The sequence below is a fragment of the Convolutriloba macropyga genome, chromosome 5 (genome assembly GCF_964194025.1).
Source record: "Convolutriloba macropyga chromosome 5, txConMacr16.3, whole genome shotgun sequence".
NCBI lineage: Eukaryota > Metazoa > Xenacoelomorpha > Acoela > Convolutidae > Convolutriloba > Convolutriloba macropyga.
This window is the reverse complement of record NC_134472.1, coordinates 56,044,503-56,063,675: the sequence shown is the minus strand read 5'-3', so window position 1 is coordinate 56,063,675 and position 19,173 is coordinate 56,044,503. Positions and strand designations below refer to the sequence as shown.

The 19,173-nt window shown below is 37.2% G+C and overlaps 1 protein-coding gene across 1 annotated transcript in view; it reads left to right on the top strand.

Annotated features, from left to right (window-relative positions):
• The window catches only part of LOC142340423 (uncharacterized), a 464,952-nt gene that overhangs the window by 326,739 nt on the left and 119,040 nt on the right, over positions 1-19,173 (top strand). The window contains exons 2-3 of the mRNA XM_075390999.1: positions 12,665-12,731; positions 13,344-14,405. Coding sequence (XP_075247114.1) covers positions 12,671-12,731; positions 13,344-14,405 — 1,123 coding nt within the window. The 5' untranslated portion in view covers positions 12,665-12,670. The remainder of the gene's footprint in view (positions 1-12,664; positions 12,732-13,343; positions 14,406-19,173) is intronic.

Below are 19,173 nucleotides of genomic sequence, written 5' to 3'. Positions count from 1 at the left end.
TCGGAATTGGCCGCTTTAGCCAGACCACTGAGGCTAATCTTCAGATAACGCATCTTCTCAGTATCACTCAGCTGCTTTTGATGCACAATGACTTCAAAGAATTCAACGCACACTGGACACTTCAGGGTTCTCCCAGGAACTCCGGTAACTTGAGTGTTGGTAATTTTCTCGGATCACCTTTTGTTTGATAAATTACTTGCAGGTCAGTTTGGCTCACCGTTGTTTGGTTTTGACTCTCCGTCAAACTGTTACGAGAGTTGTGCTTGGGACTATGAATTCTTTTTCTGTTACGAAATTATAACGCTCCTTGCAGTTGGAAAGTTGTCTTCGGCAGATGTGTTACTTGTTTGTGGTTTTGTCACCCTAATTGATTTAGGGATTTCTGCTTGCTTGAGAATTTTTGAATCACGCAGTTGCGTTGAAAAAAGTCCTGTACTCTGTTGAAACAGCGGGGTATTTTTCGGGTGAGCTTTGTAACGCTTGTCACTTCTGCCCTGTGTGACAATCCTAGGAATGTTGATCATAGTATTAGAATGTACTGGCCGGTTAGGGATAGACTGCTGGGCCACTGAATCCGCCCAGCCTGCCGTTCTCTGTATTCGTCTTGATACAGCACTTTATAAGTCGACTGCCTGCAATCCAGATGCTCCTGAACTTCGTTTTGTCAGTTCGAATCGCAGGCGCGTTTTTGCCTTTTTGTCAGCTTCTGCATTTTTTGTTTTTAAGGTCTCGCTCATTCTGTCGGAGACGTAATTCGTCTTCTTGTTCTTGCAACTTTAGAAGTAATTTTTTTTCTTGTTCTACTTGTTATTCTTCTTTTTGCCGGGGTAGTTTAATTTCTTCACGTTCATTTTATAACTTCAACTACTGCTCTTGCAGTCGTTGCTCTGCCTCTTCCTTAACTCTTTGGTTTTTGAGCTACATTTCATCGATTTCTCGCCTTTTTGATGAACTCAAATTGGCGATACTGGGCTCTTTCTTGCTGCGGTTTGTAGCAAAATGATAGGAGGAGACCTCAGCATTCACTCCGACGCTTTCCATTGCTCCATTTCCAGTCTCAACTAAAGTTTCGTTTGGGTGTTAATCACCAGCCGATGTGAATTTCAATAACGATTTTTAATTTTCACTCTCTTCGGCTTGCAAATACGTTTTTAGCATGCATCGCCGATAATTTTTATTTTCATTTAAAGACGTCGACCAATCCCTATCGATATCTGACTTCATAAATCTGATAAGTTCTGAGTGAGTTGAATTTACAGCTGTTCCAGTTTGTTATGCAATGCTTGCTTGCGAGAGTCGTGTGAATGTTCAGTTCTTAGCTCGTCTTCGATTTTTGTCTGTCCGCTTTGAAACTATATACGATTTCCTTCTAAAGTGTAGAATCACAAAGTGTTTTTGATAGTTGATAACGTAGCTGTGATACTCTTAAAGTTCTCCAAGTTTTGATATTTGTTCAACTAACCATTTGAGTGTCTTCTTCTTTTCGTCAAAATTTCGCTCAATGGCGGCGTCCAAGTTCTCTAAGAATTTTGGGTTCAACATTTCCCTATATTGCTGTCTGTTGTCCTCGAGTTAATCACAAGCCTCAAAAGAAAATTAATATTCTTTTTGGCTAGGCACTATTTTGTTCTAGGCATGGCAATTTTCTACATCAGCAAGATGTCCGTCAATTCTCTTTGAGCAATTCAGCTTGCTGGTGATCTAGTCTCTTGATTGGACTTGCAATTTTTTTCAGTCATTTTTCAGTGTCTATCGGGGCCCCTTTTGTCTATCGTAACAATTTCGTTTTGGTCCACAAATTGATTTGAACATTTTTTGCTGTTCGTTATGTGGTCCCAGTCGGCAGACAAAATGTTGCGTCTGCTCTAGAGTCTCTTGGAATTGAAATATCACAGCCTACCTCTCGAGTTTGACGCGATGGCTCTTTGCTAAATTCGATTGTCTAATGATCTTGAAGAATAATTAGTCGCTCGGACTTTTAGAGGAGTGTAAGAATACCTTTAGTAATAAACTACATTCAATCTCTTGCTGAAGTTTGTAGAGCTTCAGTCAGTTTTAGTAATGTTGCTAATTTTTTGTCAAGGAAGGTCAAGTAGCATCGATTTCACAGTATTTTAAGATCTAGCCAAAACTTAGCATAAAGAAATTAAGTTGTCGAAGAATCAAATTACAGTCTATAATGGGAGCCGACTGCTCTTTTTAACAGTTTCTAATGGTTATGATTAAAATGTGGCTGCAATATTCAAAACATCTGGGTTAAAGTCAACAATCAGATAATTATCAATAATAACATCATTGCCACTTGTTTCGGAATGCTTGATCGAGTAGTGTTTTAAATCAATGTATACATAATAAATATAAAATTACTGCAATGATTGCTGTTGTTGACCTAAGCGCAGATGATTAATTCGTAGCTCTTTATGTCTCAAATGTATGGCATTTGACCATTAATGAACACCTAAAGTATCATAAAATAAAGACTTTAAGAAGTTTAACTATAAATGATAAAATATCAAAAAGTTCAGTTTTGCACCATCAGCCACACTTTTGGGTATGATGCCTTAGATTTCGTCCGGTCATTGGATAGATTTAGGTTACACTAACCACATGCTATTTCCTCGCATTCCTATGGGTTTCATTTCCCAAATTGAGGAGAGTATGTACACATTTTCGGTCCCAACTTGTAAAATTTTTCAGATTTGACCATTTTTGAGATTTAACAAAGTCTAGTAGTAGTAGTAGTAGTAGTAAATGACTTGAATTTACCAGTGAAGGATTTTTGACAGTACTAGAAAAGATCTTTACAGAAGGTAGCAGTAAAAGAAAAAATATGAATTAAAGGAAATATTCTAAAATACATTCAGCATCTGCAAACGGCACAGCGACATGTGATTGACCATGTACAGGTTCTTGATATATCAAATTTTAAATCACGTAGACTGACAAAGAAACCCTTTAAGAGCGATTTAATATTTGCAGGGGGAAATAAAATGTTTATATCACTAGAATCATTAAAATCGTTGACCAAAAGAGTTACTCTGTTAAAAAATGATGTTTCAGTGACCGATTTGCGTGGGTATTTAGAAACCAGGTACTGTTTGTTCTTGCTGGGTAAAGATCTGTTCTTCTTCTTAAGAATGAAAAAATTTTCGAACGTAATACAGCTCTTTCCTGTAGCGATGGTAGCAAAAAGTTTCAGATCAATGTTTAGAAGCTGGTATGCAATGGGAATCGTATCAGCAGCCAACAATAAATCACTGTAGCTCTTTTTACCAAAACACCAACGCAAACATTTTTCGTTAAACTTCTCGAGTAATCGCAAATGAGTTAGACCGGCATGCCAGGCAGGAGAACCATACAGTAACACAGACAAAACACAAACCGAATACAGGTTGAATTTAACTTTGTTCGGCAAACTGTATGGGTCATTCTGTCTGAGGTAATTGAAGTTCTATTTTGCTTTGTTTAGCTTTGATCGAATGTGAAAGTCCCATCTTAGACAGCTAGTAACTTCAATGCCAAAATCGGTCGTTGATTCCACTTTCCGCAGTTTTTCGTTGTTTAAGAACAAATCACCAGTAGTTTTCTTTGAAATATGGATATAAGAACATTTTGATGCATTGAACTTCAAGCTGTTAGAAGTCGACCAATTATACAATCGATTGATGTCCTCTGACTGTCACCAAAAACATTTGTTGAAGAGCACACCAACTTGGTATCATCCGCAAAGCAGTAACAATTGGAATTTTTGGGAAGAGACAGCATATCGTCTATATAAACCAAAAACAACAGTGGTCCCAAAACACTTCCTTGGGGAACACCACTACCTATAGATGACAGACCAATGTCAGAAAGGTTTCCATCAATACAAACTCGTTGCGTTCTATCCGCCAAATATGATCTAATTAAGTTTCTAAACTCGAGGTCTAATCCAAAATAGGCCAGTTTACTAATAAGGGTTGCATGACTGACAGTATCAAATGCTTTACTGAAGTCAAGGTATAGTACAATTTGCTCCCAATTATTGTCAAAATTGGCATACAACTCGTCTATGAAGAGAACAAGTTGTGTAATTGTTGAATGACCCTGTTGAAAACCGTGCTGATTAGAATTAATTTTGTGTCGAATCTTCGAATATAAATAATTAAAAATTATTCTCTCAAATACAAGGGAAAGTCGTGGCAGAATAGATATAGGGCGATATTTTTCTATGTCAGACTTTAATCCTTTCTTGTGAATAGGTTACATGAGCCCATTTCCAGAATAATGGCCAGCAAGTTGTTCGTAAGATAAAGCGAAAGAGAAAATGAACATAAGGTGCAAGCAGTTCGGAACAAGAACTGTAAATAAAAGGTGGAATACCGTCACAAGCCGCAATAGTACCTGTCGGAATATCTCTAAGAAACTCGCATAGCTGAAGACTGTCGAAACAAAATTCTGACAGGAAAATATCCGAGGTGGTTTCTTGAACGAAGTCAAAAGAACCGTTCGAGAGTTCGGAATAGACTGATTTGAAGAAAGAATTGAAGAGGTTAGCCTTGTCGAGAACTGTTTCAGCTTCAGTATCCTTCCAATATACCTTACTTGGTAGACTAGGTCTACCATTAAGCCTCTTCAATAACTTGAACGCATCATTAGTCGAAAAGAATTTGGCAGAACTCAAAAACGAAGCTTTGTCGAGTTCGATAAACTGAGAAACGTAATTTTCAAGTTTTCTGATGGCTAAGCCACCGGCTTTCCGCCTCCTGGCAGTCTCCAATTTGTTGAGATAATGAAGGGTTAAGGATGAATAAAAGAAGGGCAAAGAACGCCTCTTTTTGCGCTTCAACGCTAAGGAAGAGGACAATGCATTCTGAAAGTTGGATAACCAGAGAGAAGAAAAGCATTGGTTTGAGTTCCCATTTATAGGCGAGTTTGGCAGTCGACTATCAATGTTAAGAGATTGCAGGAATGCTGTCTCGTCGAATACTCTGATAAAAAGTTATTGCAAGGAATATATTTCGCTGAGTATGTCAAGAGGACGGGTGTTTGATCTGAAAGTTTGGAACTTAACATCTCGTAGTCCCAAGCCTCAGCTTGCGAGACAAATGCTAAGTCTAAAATATTTCCGTGTTTATGAGTTGGATTTCGGATAATTTGATCCATCAGGAAATCTTGAGCCAAAAAATCTATTAATACTTGCTCATCGGATCGAGAAGACTTCATGCAGTCCCAATTCACAGAAGGGAAATTGAAGTCATCCAAAATAATCGTATGCAACTCTCCAGAACAATTGTTCACTCTAAATTTCTCAAAGTTAATCATAACAAAACGTAGCTTTTCTGTGGCTTCCGACATAGATACATAAAACTTGGAGCCTTTCGGAGGTAGATAAACAAGCACTAAACCTAGATATGATGATTCAAATTTAAGCAAGCAACTGATAAAAAGTTCTTCAATTCGGACATCTGAAACCTTGATTGAATTGGAAAGTGAATTACTGATTGCTAAAAGGAGTCTTCTGTGCTGCCTTTCCGGCCTGTTGAACCGTCCTATTACAGTGTATGGAAGCCCACAGAACACAGTCGGATCCGGTACCGAAACATCAAGCCAGGTCTCAACAATTCCAATTAGGTCGGGTTGTTTTGCTATCAGTAGCTCAGTCAAGCTGAGGCGTCTCTCCAACATGACTAAGCTTTGAACGTTAAACATTAGAACTTTTAGATCCAAGCAGTTGCTTGTTTCATTTCGTAGTCATTTTCGTTCAGTCACTCTTCCGTTTCTGATCACAAAGCTCTTGTTAGTGTATTTCTGCTGTAGGCTGCGTTTTTCGACGCGCAGTTGATATTGTGCTCTTCGTTCAGATTTCGTTATGTCCGGGTCTACAAATAAATTTGAGTAAGACTTAGAAACTTTCAATTTTTTCGCATTTCCTAAAAACTGTTTGCGTTTCAAAACGCTCTTGAACTTCAACAATAAAAGCTGTCGGCTATTTTCAGCGTTCTTCTTTCCGATGCGTAGGGAGTCAAAATCGTCAGAATTGAGTTATACGCCAATTTCTTGGGCGAGATTCTGTACTAAAACGCTATCGTTTGGAGAATTGGAAGGAACAGAGCCCTTGATAATCAGGTTAAGCTTTTTGTTATCTTGTTCAATTTGCTCTTGCCGGATTTCGCGAGCTATACAAGAGCGAGCTTTGTTCTCTTTCGTGAGATTATCTACCAACACGTTAGCATAGCTTTTTGGGTGGTTCTCTTTCGTTGCAGCGCAGAAACCTCAGAAAAAAGGTCTGCTGCACTCATAGGTGCTCGGAACACAGACTTTACTAATAACAGGACGGTCCTCGTTACTGCAGCTGATCTCTTTTTCGGTAAAATTCTCCTTAGCAGTTTGAGCTCGTGTAGGCATGGTAATAATTATCTACTAATCGTACACCTAAGAGGCCGTTTACCACTGTGAACGGTAGCTTAGAAAATAATTGTCTCAATCTAATCGTATACCTATGAATCCGTTTACCACTGTAAACGGTAGCTTAGTAACTCTGACAAATACCAATGAGAGCTGTAGACGATAATCCAATTTTGTTCGTCTGAGGGGAACAACCGAGGGGAACAAAGTCTAATTTGTTTCAGTTCCGAAAATTTTTTCTTGCTGTCTGATGGCTCTTGTTGCTGGTTTGAAGTGACGCCAACACGCACGTACTTACACAATTGCAAACATACCCACTGGCCTACTATTACTTCTCCCCTGAACCAGGGGCAAAACTCCATCAGCGGCATTTGCGAAAATAGCTTTCAACATTTTGAGCACACAACCAGGTGTAAAAAAACTTGACATTTTCCTAAGCAACAACCATCTCCCATCATAATCGTAGCCGTTGACTACAGAATGAAGAACCTCTTCCCCTCTTATCAACCCCAATCCACATAAATAGCATCAATGTCTACAAACGAACTCATACAATTATTCAGAACACCGACAAATCAGAAATCCAATTCTCTGCCTGCTCATACAAAAACACAAACTTGAGCGATATCAACTAATATATAACAATTAGTGCCTTTGATCTGTACTAGAAGAACAATGTGGACCTTAACGTTGATCTCTGGTACAAGTGGTTCTACGAGGTGCTGTAGAAAGAAAGTCCTTCCCAAAAAAACAAGACATAGTAGGTCATGTTGGCCTTGATTGGGGTTGATAAGAGGGGAAAAGGTTCTTCATTCTGTAGTCAATGGCTACGATTATGATGAGAGATGGTTGTTGCTTATGGAAATGACAAGTTTTTTACACCTTGTAGTGTGCTCAAGTTGTTGAAAGCTATTTTCGCATATGTAATTGCATATGCAAAATGGCAAATTGTCGGAATCACATAGGTATCTCATACGATATCCCACACAAAGGAAATACCATCAAAATAAACCTAGAGTGGAACGTGACAAAAGCCTTTCTCAAAAAAGCTGAAAACTTCAACTCCAAATTTCCATCTGTCTTCTCTCAAATCGACTAAAATGCAAAATAGACGCTGTCAACCACCGGAACTTGGTAGCGTCCACTTCACCCAGTTGAATTAAGAACGTTAAAATGCTACGAAGTAAAAGTCCGGACAACATGAGCAATGCACTACTAGAAAGTTTCGTGGAATCTATACCAAAAATCCAACGGGTTCTATTTAGTTCCATTGCAAACAATATTGCTATTCCAGAACTATGGAGAACTAGCAATATCGTGCCAATTTCTATGGGGGGACAAACAGGAAGTATCAATATTTTGCCCAATAATTCTGATATCGACGCTCTTTGATTTTTAAAAAAACTCGACAAATTGTCGGCAATACCCAATCCCGAAACCCAATCGGAACGAACACAGTTTATACACAGAAGGTCAACAAAGTCTTAACTAATCAAATAGGTCCATAATACCCTAAGAAAACTTGATTCCACAGAAACTGGTAACCTCACTGTAAAACGTGTTGTCTTGCCGTGATGTTAGCAGATTCTGTGGAATAAAGTTTGCATATGATATTATAGACTCATTTAATTAGTTAAGACGTCGCTGACCTTCTGGGTAAGAAACTGTGTACACACAAACACACAGTATACTACATTCTAAACAAAAAAGATCTCAAAGACGAACTCTTTGAACAGAAAAGAGCGTATATAAGCAATGTGGTCCGACTATCTGCTAGGCCCAGCGGAGGAGATCTAAAAAGCACTAAGAGCACACAACGAGTACTTTTGAGACAAGGATTTTAAATTACAAACATAAAGTTATGACGATCGACATTTTACCGCTTTCTTTTTGCCAATAATTTCAGGTTACGTTACTTGTCGCTAATATAACACACGGCTAAGTTGGCATGCACTGGAAGGAATGAGCCCATTTCAGATTATGGAGGATCACGAACCCAGAGCACACCTATTTTGTCTGCCAGGCCCACAAATTTAAGTAATTGCTTGTCAGGTTGTTTCTGGACAAGAGCTAGCAGTCTATCGAACTTGTTTAACGAGCATTACAACAGCGGCACGATCTGTAACAAAGATCACAAAAAGAAATTCCTGCAATTGTAAAAAACTTACTTTGTCAAAAAATTTTCAGAAATTGATACATGCACCTGGAGAATTTTATGCACTTGCAGCAATTGCGAAGAAGCTAAACTGTCTATACTAAGAACATGCCTTCTTATCAGGGAAGAATTCGCATCTGGAAAAACATATCGAGTTGAATTTTTCTGGCATTGGAGTGAGGTTTCTCCGCATCTGCCTGATTTATTCAATTAATTTAAGTTATTCGAAGAAATTATTCCTTTGCATTTTAAATAGTTTTCAGCTCGAACATTTGGCGTGAGAGTTCTCCGTATCTGTTTGTTTGATCTGTTTGACTGACGTTGCAAAAGTTGGGTTATTTATTAGTTATTCTGTGTACATCAAACTCTTTGTAGCGTGCTATTTTCAAGTCCCTTGTGGGCGAACTCCTTTGATCCCCATTTTTAACTTCCCTCGAAGAAATGACATCCACATCACCGTTACCTCCCCTGAACGGTTTTTTGGAATTGGGGTACAACGACGCTATGCCAAATTAGTACCCATTGTAAAAATTTTTAAAAAATTTTGTCCGCCTTGCGTGTCAGGTATTGCGAACAGATCAAGTGTTAGTGGGATGAATATTTGCTCCTGCAGTAAGCGTTTAGCATCTTTCCCTGCAGAGCTGTCGGCACTTGATAGAATTTCTGCAATTGGGCAAAAATTAGCATGCGTTGATGCTCTTATCCGCGAGGTTTGGCTTCGAAATGAAGTATTTACGATGAAAAAGCCGGATTTTCTGTTCGTTAAAGCAACAAAGACGGGCTCATGAGAACCCGAAATGATAGTACTTCAAGTAATTAAAGTGCATCATGTACCAAAAAACAAAAAGCCTTGGAATTGACTATAGAAACAACACGACGAAGGCTAAGAGCTAAAGAACTAAAGGCTGATACCAATACGAATGCATCGGTAGTATTGGGCGTGAAAAACCTCTCAAGCGCCGTCATATCTGATACAGAAATGGAAAAATACTGTGAAACAAATGGCATCAAACTATGTATTCGTCAAACTTCAAGAACTGGATGATAGCTTTGGTCATTTTATTGTGGTTTTAAGTTTGAAAAAGTCTTTTCATCGGAATTTTGGTTATCGTATCAAGATTCTATCTCGACAAGCCAGCACGTAAATGGCTGAAAAGCATTGAAAAAAGATGATTAGAGTTTAGGATTTCCGACAGCTACGAAAAGAGTTTAGGATTAGATGATTAGAGTTTAGGATTTCCGACAGCTACGAAAAGCGAATGTTTAGCTGCTTCTTATATAATGCGCGCTTTGTGAAATACAAGACAAAAGATTTGAATGCTTTATTGCAAATCAATAAGATGGATACTGAAATATGTGTCAAATTATGAATTAGAAGTATTAGGGATGAAAAAGTATTTTTTCAGCAATGCTGCCCTTTTGGTTTTAAGTGTCACAGTTTACTGGCCGGAGGAATTGTTTATTTTATTTTTGAGATCAGATATTCAGTTAGAGAAAATCGAAGGTGAATTGTCAGTGTTTTTGAAAACTGCTGGGCAACCATGAAAATTCCGCCATCTATTGTTTTCCTAATAATCGTATAGAGTGATGGGCGAAAGATATAGTTGTTTATTCATAATTTTACTTATATCCTGGAAGATAAAAGTTTACGCTTTGATAGAATTTTTCTCTTAGGCAATTTCAATATAACCTAGAAGGTCAACATTGATGCTTTACGGCTCTGGATTCATTTTATGGAAGAAGTTGGTCTAATCCAGCACTTCAAATGACAAAAACACAAATCCGGTGGCATTCTGGATCATGTTTATCGTCCGGCGAAATTCGTGTTAATGTAAAATGGAACACCTTTGAAACTTAATCAGATCAATCCCTAGTTTGTTTTTTTTTTGATATTTAACTGGAAACTTAGCAAATATTTTATCGGACCTGGAAAATGTTTAGGCCTGAACTTAATTCGCTGTTATTTTTTTCAGCATAGAGCAAACTTCGGCCGTTGATAAAGCTTAAAATGACTATATGGCTGCAAATTTTTGAATGATCACCTAGTGCTTAAAGTTAAATTTTTCTGTGAACATGACCGGCCGTTTTTGACGATGAAATGTTATTCTTGAAGATGAAGAGGAGGAAATGTGATCGAATTTACTGCAAAACCCTTTAGCGTTGGATTTTGATTTGAATACCAATGCTTATTTTCATATTTTTCTGAAAAAAGGCGTTTTTTATCAACAATGTCTTGAATGAAAAATTGATACGTCAACAATATTGAAATACGTAATTGTTAAAGAGGAGCAGATACTAGCAAAATGTGAAAATAAAAAATTTTTGCAGCAATTTTCAAAATTTTTTATTGTTTCAAAAGTTGGGAATATTATTGCATCAATTCAGCAGCTGAGTGTCCAAAGGTCCTCGTGTTGAAAAATAAACAATCATGCGCTTTCATCTTATTATCTCTGAGCGATTTGAAAAACCTACTTACGGCTTCAACGACTAGTACGTCAACGCTGGACAAGATTACGATGACGATTGTAAACCCTTTTCCTAATGAACTGTCTTCTTTATTATTGAACCTCATCAATTTTTCTTCGAAAATAATTTTCACTCACGGTCTTAAACAAGCAGTTGTTGAACCTCACATTAAAATCGTTTATCCTGATCCTCAGGCTTTTGCTGTCAACTATCGACCAATATCAAACCTCAGCTCTACATTTTTTTTTAGAAAGATCACCTCTTGTACAACTTACCGATCACTTTGAGAGCAATGCTTTTTCTGTGCTTTTCAAAGTTCCATCAGAAAGTTCTACTCAACCGAAAGCGCTCTGATTAATGACATCAACGAAATTTTACCTAATGTAGAGCTAAAAAGGGCATTTTTTATATTGGACTCGATCTATCGGCAGCCTTTGATACACTAGATCACGATAGTTTTGTATCCATTCTTGATGTTAGGATTGGATTCCGAGGTTCTTTTCCCGGTTTCCTAGGAAGCTATCTCAGTGGTCGATCTCAGAAAGTATTAATAAAAGTTAAGTTGCCTTCGGAGGAAGTAAAAACTGTGGTACTAAAAAGATGGGTTTTATGATCCCTGCTTTTCTACTGTGATTTGCTGGCAATAGAGTTTGTTTTTAAACAGCTGCAATTAAACTATCATTTCAATGCGGATGATAGTCATTAATTTTGTCTATGAAGAAACGATGACTCAGGAGAAGTTTGATTTGTTTATTAGCACCTTTTAGAAATGGTTTTGATGCGCCAGCTGAAATTAAACACCAGTAAAACAGAATTTATTGACGTAGTGCGGAAGAATTCTTTCGATGCCGATCAAAAATTTTCTATGTATTCCAAATTTTCGAATCATTGGGAACTTTTTGGCTTCAAATTTTCCAAATTAAATCAGTTTACTATTTTCTGCCTGCTACTACATGCTACGGAAGATCTATTCTATAAGAGACACAACACAGTTGATAGGGTTGTCCTAATTGAGTTGGTAAGAGTTATGATTACTTCAAGGCTTGACTACGGCAACTCACTTCACTATGGATTACCTGCTGTACTTTATGGGAAGTTACAACGAATAATGAATTGTGCATGCAGGCTGTTATTTCGACTATCACCCGGAACACCAATTTTAAGATTCAGCATTTACCTGTGCAGATATGTGTGTTCAAAATTTTGCTTTTTGGTCATTGCCTAATTCATCGTCAACGAGTTCCAGAGTATCTAAGCTCTCTTGTGTCTCGCAATGATAAAGTTACAAGATGCCAGTATATCTACAACCTTCAAATTTCGGGCACTAAAACTAACTTCGGAAAAGGTTTTTCAGCCATGCAATTCCGCATGATTGGAACAGACTGCCATTTGAATTGAATCAAGTACCAGATGAGCTTACTTATAGGAAGAAACTGAAAACTTTTTTATTCTGATTGTTTTATGTTGAAGCCTTTTTGAGCATTTAAATGGTGCCTAAACTTAAAATAATAATAATATTTTTTTACTTTTTAAAACTGGCGGGTGTTAACTTTCTTTTGATGTTCAGTAAATTTTAAAGGAGCTTTCGATCGGAACAAACAATGGATCGTTTTGGGCGAATTGTAATCCATTCTATGAGTGGAGGTTTTTGTTTTCAGTTTTATGGATGGTATAGATGATGATCTGCCTGACTTGGATGCACTTTTGGACCAAGCTGAACTAGGTTTGTTATATAATCATCTTAAATATAATTTCGTCTTTATGTACTCGAACTGTTTTTCGAAAGCTCGTAAGTTAACTTGCCTTGCTGCTAATAACAAGCTGTTGAACAATTTAGCCACCGTGTACCGACTGGTTCTTCCTCATTATATCCCCAATCGTATCTATTCTGTTCCCCCCTGTGTTTTTTACCCCCCCCCCCCCGTTACAGTTTTTACATCACACAATACTATGTAAAAAATTAGCACGTGCGCCGGGGGGGGGGGGGGGGCGTAAAAAATATGAGCCCACTAAGCTGAGGGGTGGCAAAACAGAATAGATCCCCACAATCTTAGGCGGTCTAGTTTACCCTGAATAGCGGGTCTTACTGAAGTCAACTCGTCAGAGACAATAAGGCAGTTAAAGTCGCGATTGGACAACCACTGGGAGTATCGAGACTTTAAGTACCATTACGATACTAGGAGTTGACACCGTCCAATAAAGAGACGACCTGGTCACAAAAGGAGCTCTGATAAGAGGACATTTTCTGCTCACAGAAAAAAACTTGAGAACTTAATAGGAAAGACGTGATAAATTACAGTCAATTTTGTTTTTTTTTATTGACTGAATATTTTAGCCTTAGAAGAAAACAAGGCACAGGTGGGCAATCGGCAGACAAGTAGTTTCAGCTTTGACCCATTGAACAGTGCTGTTGATTTTGGTCATCTTCCTGGTCAAGAACCGACTCAACTGTCTAATGTTGAACTCATTGGGTTGTTTCTCGGCAACCAGCAATCTGATGTAAATGAACAGAAAAATGAAATCACTACTTCGGGAAACAGCACCGAAGAAGAAAGTCTCCCAACACCCCCCGAAGAACGTCACGATGAAGAAACTGAACAAAGTGGAGCTTTTAACATTAATTTAGAAGAACGAACGCCAAGTCGAGAAAATATAAGTTCAGCTCATGCCGTTGATGTTCAAGAATTTGAACACTCTGAAGCTGAAAACGTTCTGTTACCTTGCGATAGTGTCTCGGTCGTGAATGATTACAGTTCTGAAACAACTACTCAATCTCAAGTGTCTATTTCAGGGTCAGAATTTTTCGGCTTTTATCAGCCTGACGTCTCAGAGGTTGAGTTTGAGCAATACATGAGTGAAATGGAAAATGAAATAGAAATTAATTCCTATAGCACTTCAAACAGATCTGAACAAGGAAGCACGTCCTTAATAGTAGAAACAGAAGAAAATTCTAATGATACTGACTGGGAGGTAAATCCTGAAACTCAAAGCATTCAAGCTTCATATATTGACGATTCGCCGATTGCAAATATTCAAGAATTGTTTCAAACGCGAGTTTTGCCAGATTCAGATCCTGAATCAATTTACCGCGAAGGCTCACAGGAGTTATCAGAACCAGCGACTGCTTTAAATGTGGAGTCTGAATCCCTTCTTACAGAAGAAGGCTCAAAAAATTACAATCATCCGAGTTATTCGCAATCAGAACAAAATACAACTCAAAATACTGATGATACACCTAGAAAGGGTGAACTGGCAGCTCCAGACGGGCGACCTTTGCGTCCTCTGGTGGAATATTTTGGAGGTAATTCACCCGAGGGAAGTCTGAATAGCGAAGACTTGACTGCTAATGCCTTGGTACCAACAAATTTCACTCAGGAGCACTCTATCAGTCAACTTGGTAAGTAAATTTTGCTTGGAATGAAATTGGGGGCTTATTGATTGCACTGACATGAAGTTTGTTGCAATTTTATTAGTCCTGCTGGTTTTTTAATACAATTTTTGGTGATACCGACCTTTCGTCTGATTGTTTTCTGTGCCTGGCCATGTCCTCAAAAACAAGATAAACAGCTAAAGCCAGTGGGCATTAAGTAGCTGAGCGGTTCTGTTAGTCTTTTGCCTTAACTAGTCCTTAAGTCTGCGATTCATCGAAACTGGTGAGGAAACTTAAACTCATTGTGTGAAGTTACTCCACCCGACCCCCCTCCACCCCGCTTCAGTCCACCACTCCCTCAATTATGATAACCGCCTATGCCGCAGCTAGGTATTGATGAAGCTAACCGCTCGTCAGCAGTTTGAAAGCAATTCACCCGACGTTGGACGGTTATTTTATTAATTGCTCTCAAACAAAGTTTGGAGCAATTATATTAGTCCTGTCGGCCTTTTTACGACTCGAAGATGAGTATTAGGTTTCTATCGGTATTTTTTCACAGGAAGTAGTTTTGTTCATGCGGCATCTTGACCGAAAGCGAAAGTGAGAAATACTGTCATGGGGATCAGATTTTTTCTGAGAGAAGTTTTTTGATCATGCGCTGCGTTCAGTGAGTGACTTTTTTTTACTTCGAAAATGTTTTTGTGAGAGTCTGGCGCATATAGCTAACCGTTTTTGGCCGGTTTTTCGTCCATTAGGGTGGTTTTTACTTGTAATTTGGTTTTTTGCTGAAATAACTTTGATCGATGCTGCATTAATATGTAATTTTCGCAAGTTGATACCACAAAGTTCTCTAGAGCCTAATAATTCTCTTCAAATGTAAAACGGGCACATTTTTCTCAACTTTGTAGTAAATTTTCCCATAATTTTTTCATTTCTGGATCTGTTAGATGACTTTTTTCTTAAAAATCAGTGTAGATGGCAACGTTAGTTTGACAATTATTGCATTGAACAACTCTTTTGAACATGAGATGTTTTTTGGTTTCTAAATTTGTTCAGATACTAGCCCGGTTTTTGCTCTTCTTGTGCAAGTTTCATTGTTTTTTGTTCGTTTTTGGTTTTAATTCGTAGAAATAATCTTTCTGTGGACAGCCATTGGTTTAATTTTGTGTTGTAAAAAATGGATTCAATTTTTGACGTTTAATCTTAAATTCAATGAAATTGATTTTTTAAATGACAATTTTAATAATTTTAAAATAATTTTTAATATTTTGACCATATTTGCGAATCATTTGAATTTCTCGAATCTCAGTAATCTTTTTTGGCCTTTTGATTTAGGCAGAAAGATAACTGTATAGTGTTTTTGAGCCGTGATCGCTTATATGATCGCCTTATGTGAAAACTAAGTGCGTAGGTCAAGCGGCTGAACGAATCGAAGAGCAGAAAGACGAGAGAGAGAGAGAGAGAGAGAGAGATGGGTTTTCTGTTTTTATTATTTTTTGAGAGAGCGAGAAAAATAGATGTGAAAAAATTTTCAATAAGCGAGTAACATTTTTGAGCAAGTGCGGATTTTTCAAAGCAGTTTATTACTTTAAACTCCAATTTTTTATCAAAAGTGTTTGTTGCAATTAACTAAACTATTTAGGGTGTTTGGAAACAGTTTTGACCATATGAATCAATTATTACACTTCAAGATTCTATTTACGGCTATTTTACCATTTTGCCTTATTTTTAAGCTTTTCTAGCATTTTTTGTATTCTGCTTCTGTTTTGATAGCTTTTGCGAAGTTGTTTGGTTGAAATGAGTTGCTCTAGCAGTTTTAGCGGTCTTGCTTTTTGATTAATAATTAACTTGAAATATTTTTGTTGTAGAAAATTGGCTAGAGCAAGTTTGGCCTGCGCAAATTTTTATACTGATTTTTGGATGTTTTTTTCAAAATTTTTGCCTATTTCTTCTGGTTTGACGCTTCTCGCTGGATTTTTTCTGGATTAATTTCTAGTTAAGAGTTTTTCTATAGGTGCTGCTCTTGACATGGCACTGTTGCACTAGAATCAATTACAAATTTTTTTGGTTTTTATCTTGGCGGTTTCGCATAGTCGTTTGATATTTCTCTCCTACGTTTTGGATGAGTGGCCGATCTAGCAGAAGCTATAAATTTTTTTTGCTGAATCGTTTTCGGAAGTCTCTTGAAATGTAAACCGGGCACTTTTCACTCAAAGAAATAAACAATTTCCGTATTTTTCCAGGTTTTTTGTCCTTCATTATTTAATTGTTGTTTAGTACTTCTCCGTGTCAATTTTTGGGTGGGTTCCTGATGTACAAGAGAACGTATTAAACATTTTGTCTGATTGATGATTCGAAAATTGCATTGAGAATTTGTCGAGATCTTTTTTAGAGCTACTTTCTTCGAGTTTCTCTTTACCAACCCATTTAAGAAGTTGTCTGTCAATTGTTAGATTTTTGTTCTATATTACTTGTTTTACAGTGTCATTTACCAATAGTTTTTTGAGTCTCAACTGAAATCAGCCTTTAGCAGATGTTCTATCACTTTCTGCCTGTTAGTTTTCTCAATGTATTCATGTTTCAATATGCTTAGCCTAATTATGTAAAATGTTCATTAGGACGGTGATGATGGTCACTTTTCTACTTCGAGTCGTTTCCGGAATTCTTATGGCTATGTTTTTATGCGATTTTTCGTCTGACCCATTTGACTTTTCGTCCGAAAAAGCGGAATAAACGGGTAGCGCCCAGCGGACATTAAGTGCGCTTAGAGCCTTTCAGCTCACTAGTCTCCAAGAACGGTATTCACAGCTACTGTTTTGGAGATTTGCACCCACCCCACTGTTACCCCCATCAGCCCCCGGTGCACCCCGCCCCTTGGCTATTGACGAAGCCAACCGCTCGGCGGCCATTTGAGAGCATTTCGCCCACGACTTTAGTCGGTTATGTTTCGTACTTCATTGTTCCAACCCCTCCATGAAAAGGGTGCTAGGACTTTCGCGTTTTAAATGTGTTAGGAACTTTTTGTGGCACCTCGCGTTTTAAATGTTCATTTTGATCGATCGATATGTTAGCGTGGACTAATGAATGTATTATCATTGAAAAACTCAAACTGAATTCGATCCTTGGAGAGACATTTGCAGTGTTGAGCGAAGTTCAAATAAAGTTTGGCTCAATTTTTTTCTCTGTTTTTCACCCGCTCACGCCGGTTCTTTTTTCAGTCAATAAAAAAATGTTCATAAAAATTATTACAAATTATGTTTAGTTCCATGCCAAAAACTTGCCGTTAAATATAAATTCAGTTTTTATATTTTAGTTAAGAAATTCATGTTGATTTTGCTCTCATAAACGTCATTTTTTAAAAAAAAATTACAATGCTCTTTTTTAGATGTGTCTGTATTTAGCCCAAGCTAGTCGAATTTCGAACGAAATGCGAAACTCTTCTTGTTTTGACAGTTTATTATGACCGTTTTTTATACTGATTGAAAAACGTTGCAACGGTTTCAGTGAACATTTTTTCTACACGTTAGTATTCTCTACCTTAAAGAAACCGGTGATAATACGGGTGAGTAGATCATATTACTATGTGTTCTTTAAATTTTTTGGTGGAGCTGGTTCTAATTTACATCGAGCATGAATCTTTTGTTTTATGCTAGTTTTTTTGTACCAATAGCTTTTGCTTGTTCTAGGAACTTGATAAAGAGGTTTTTAATTGAGGGAAAAAGTAAGCAGTGGTCAAATGTATTAATTACTCTCAAAGGAAGTTTTAAGAAATTACGGTAGTGTTTTTTTAGTGAAAGTTTTGTTTGACTTTTTTAATAGCTGCAAAGCGATAGCTAGGGCTTTATTGGACTTCTCCTCAAATCTATTTGTTCATGCAATTTCAACTGAATTGCGTACGTGACGTGATTTTTCTATCCTACTGGATAGAATTTTTGCATTCATATGCGTAATTGTTCGGTCACCAGTCACTTACCTCACTTGAAAAAATGACTTCCTGACACTGAAACTGACTGTTCTTTACTTTAATTTAAAGAGATAAGGTCAAGTGAGTGCGTATCACTCTAATGGACGGTTGTTTGAGAGCAGCTAATAGAAGCAAAAATAAGCTAAACAGATTCTAAATCAAAGTTTTTCATCTCAGCATTTAATAAATCAAGTATTTTTATAAAAATCTGAAACATGTAAATTAAACTAACCACTTGAATAATGTTACATGTAAGAAATTTATTAATCAAACATTATTATTTTCTAATTCATAACAAACTGAGGTTGGATTTCTTAAAATAGGTTAAAAAAAATATGTTTGAATCCTGCAACACTTCTGTCTATTGGAACTCTTTCGTGTTGTTTAAGCATTTCCGCTTTAACTTTTTGTTTAAATTTGATCTCCGACGTTTCTTTTCTAATTGTAATTGGAAGTGTGTTCCATTTTCGAATAAAGTTACGAACAATTGAACCATTACTCCCTTTTGACTTACATTTTTGTTCTAAGAAAAGCTTATGGGTTCGTTTGTTTGCAATAATTGGCACATTTTCTAAAAATCTGAAATGTTTATTAGTGCGATTTCTTGTTTGTTGGAGAATTTTGAAAAAACTATTTACTGACACGCGTGTTATTTGGAGCTCCAGAAGTAGATCTCTGGCAGTATCGTATTTGGGTTTCATAAAGCAAACTTTTATGCCCCAGTTTATCTGTTTGTTAATTCTGTCAATAGAGTAAGATGGTAAATTTTGAAAAATTGCACTAAAATCTAAATGAGACAAAACTAGTGATTAAAAAGATTTATATTTTTCA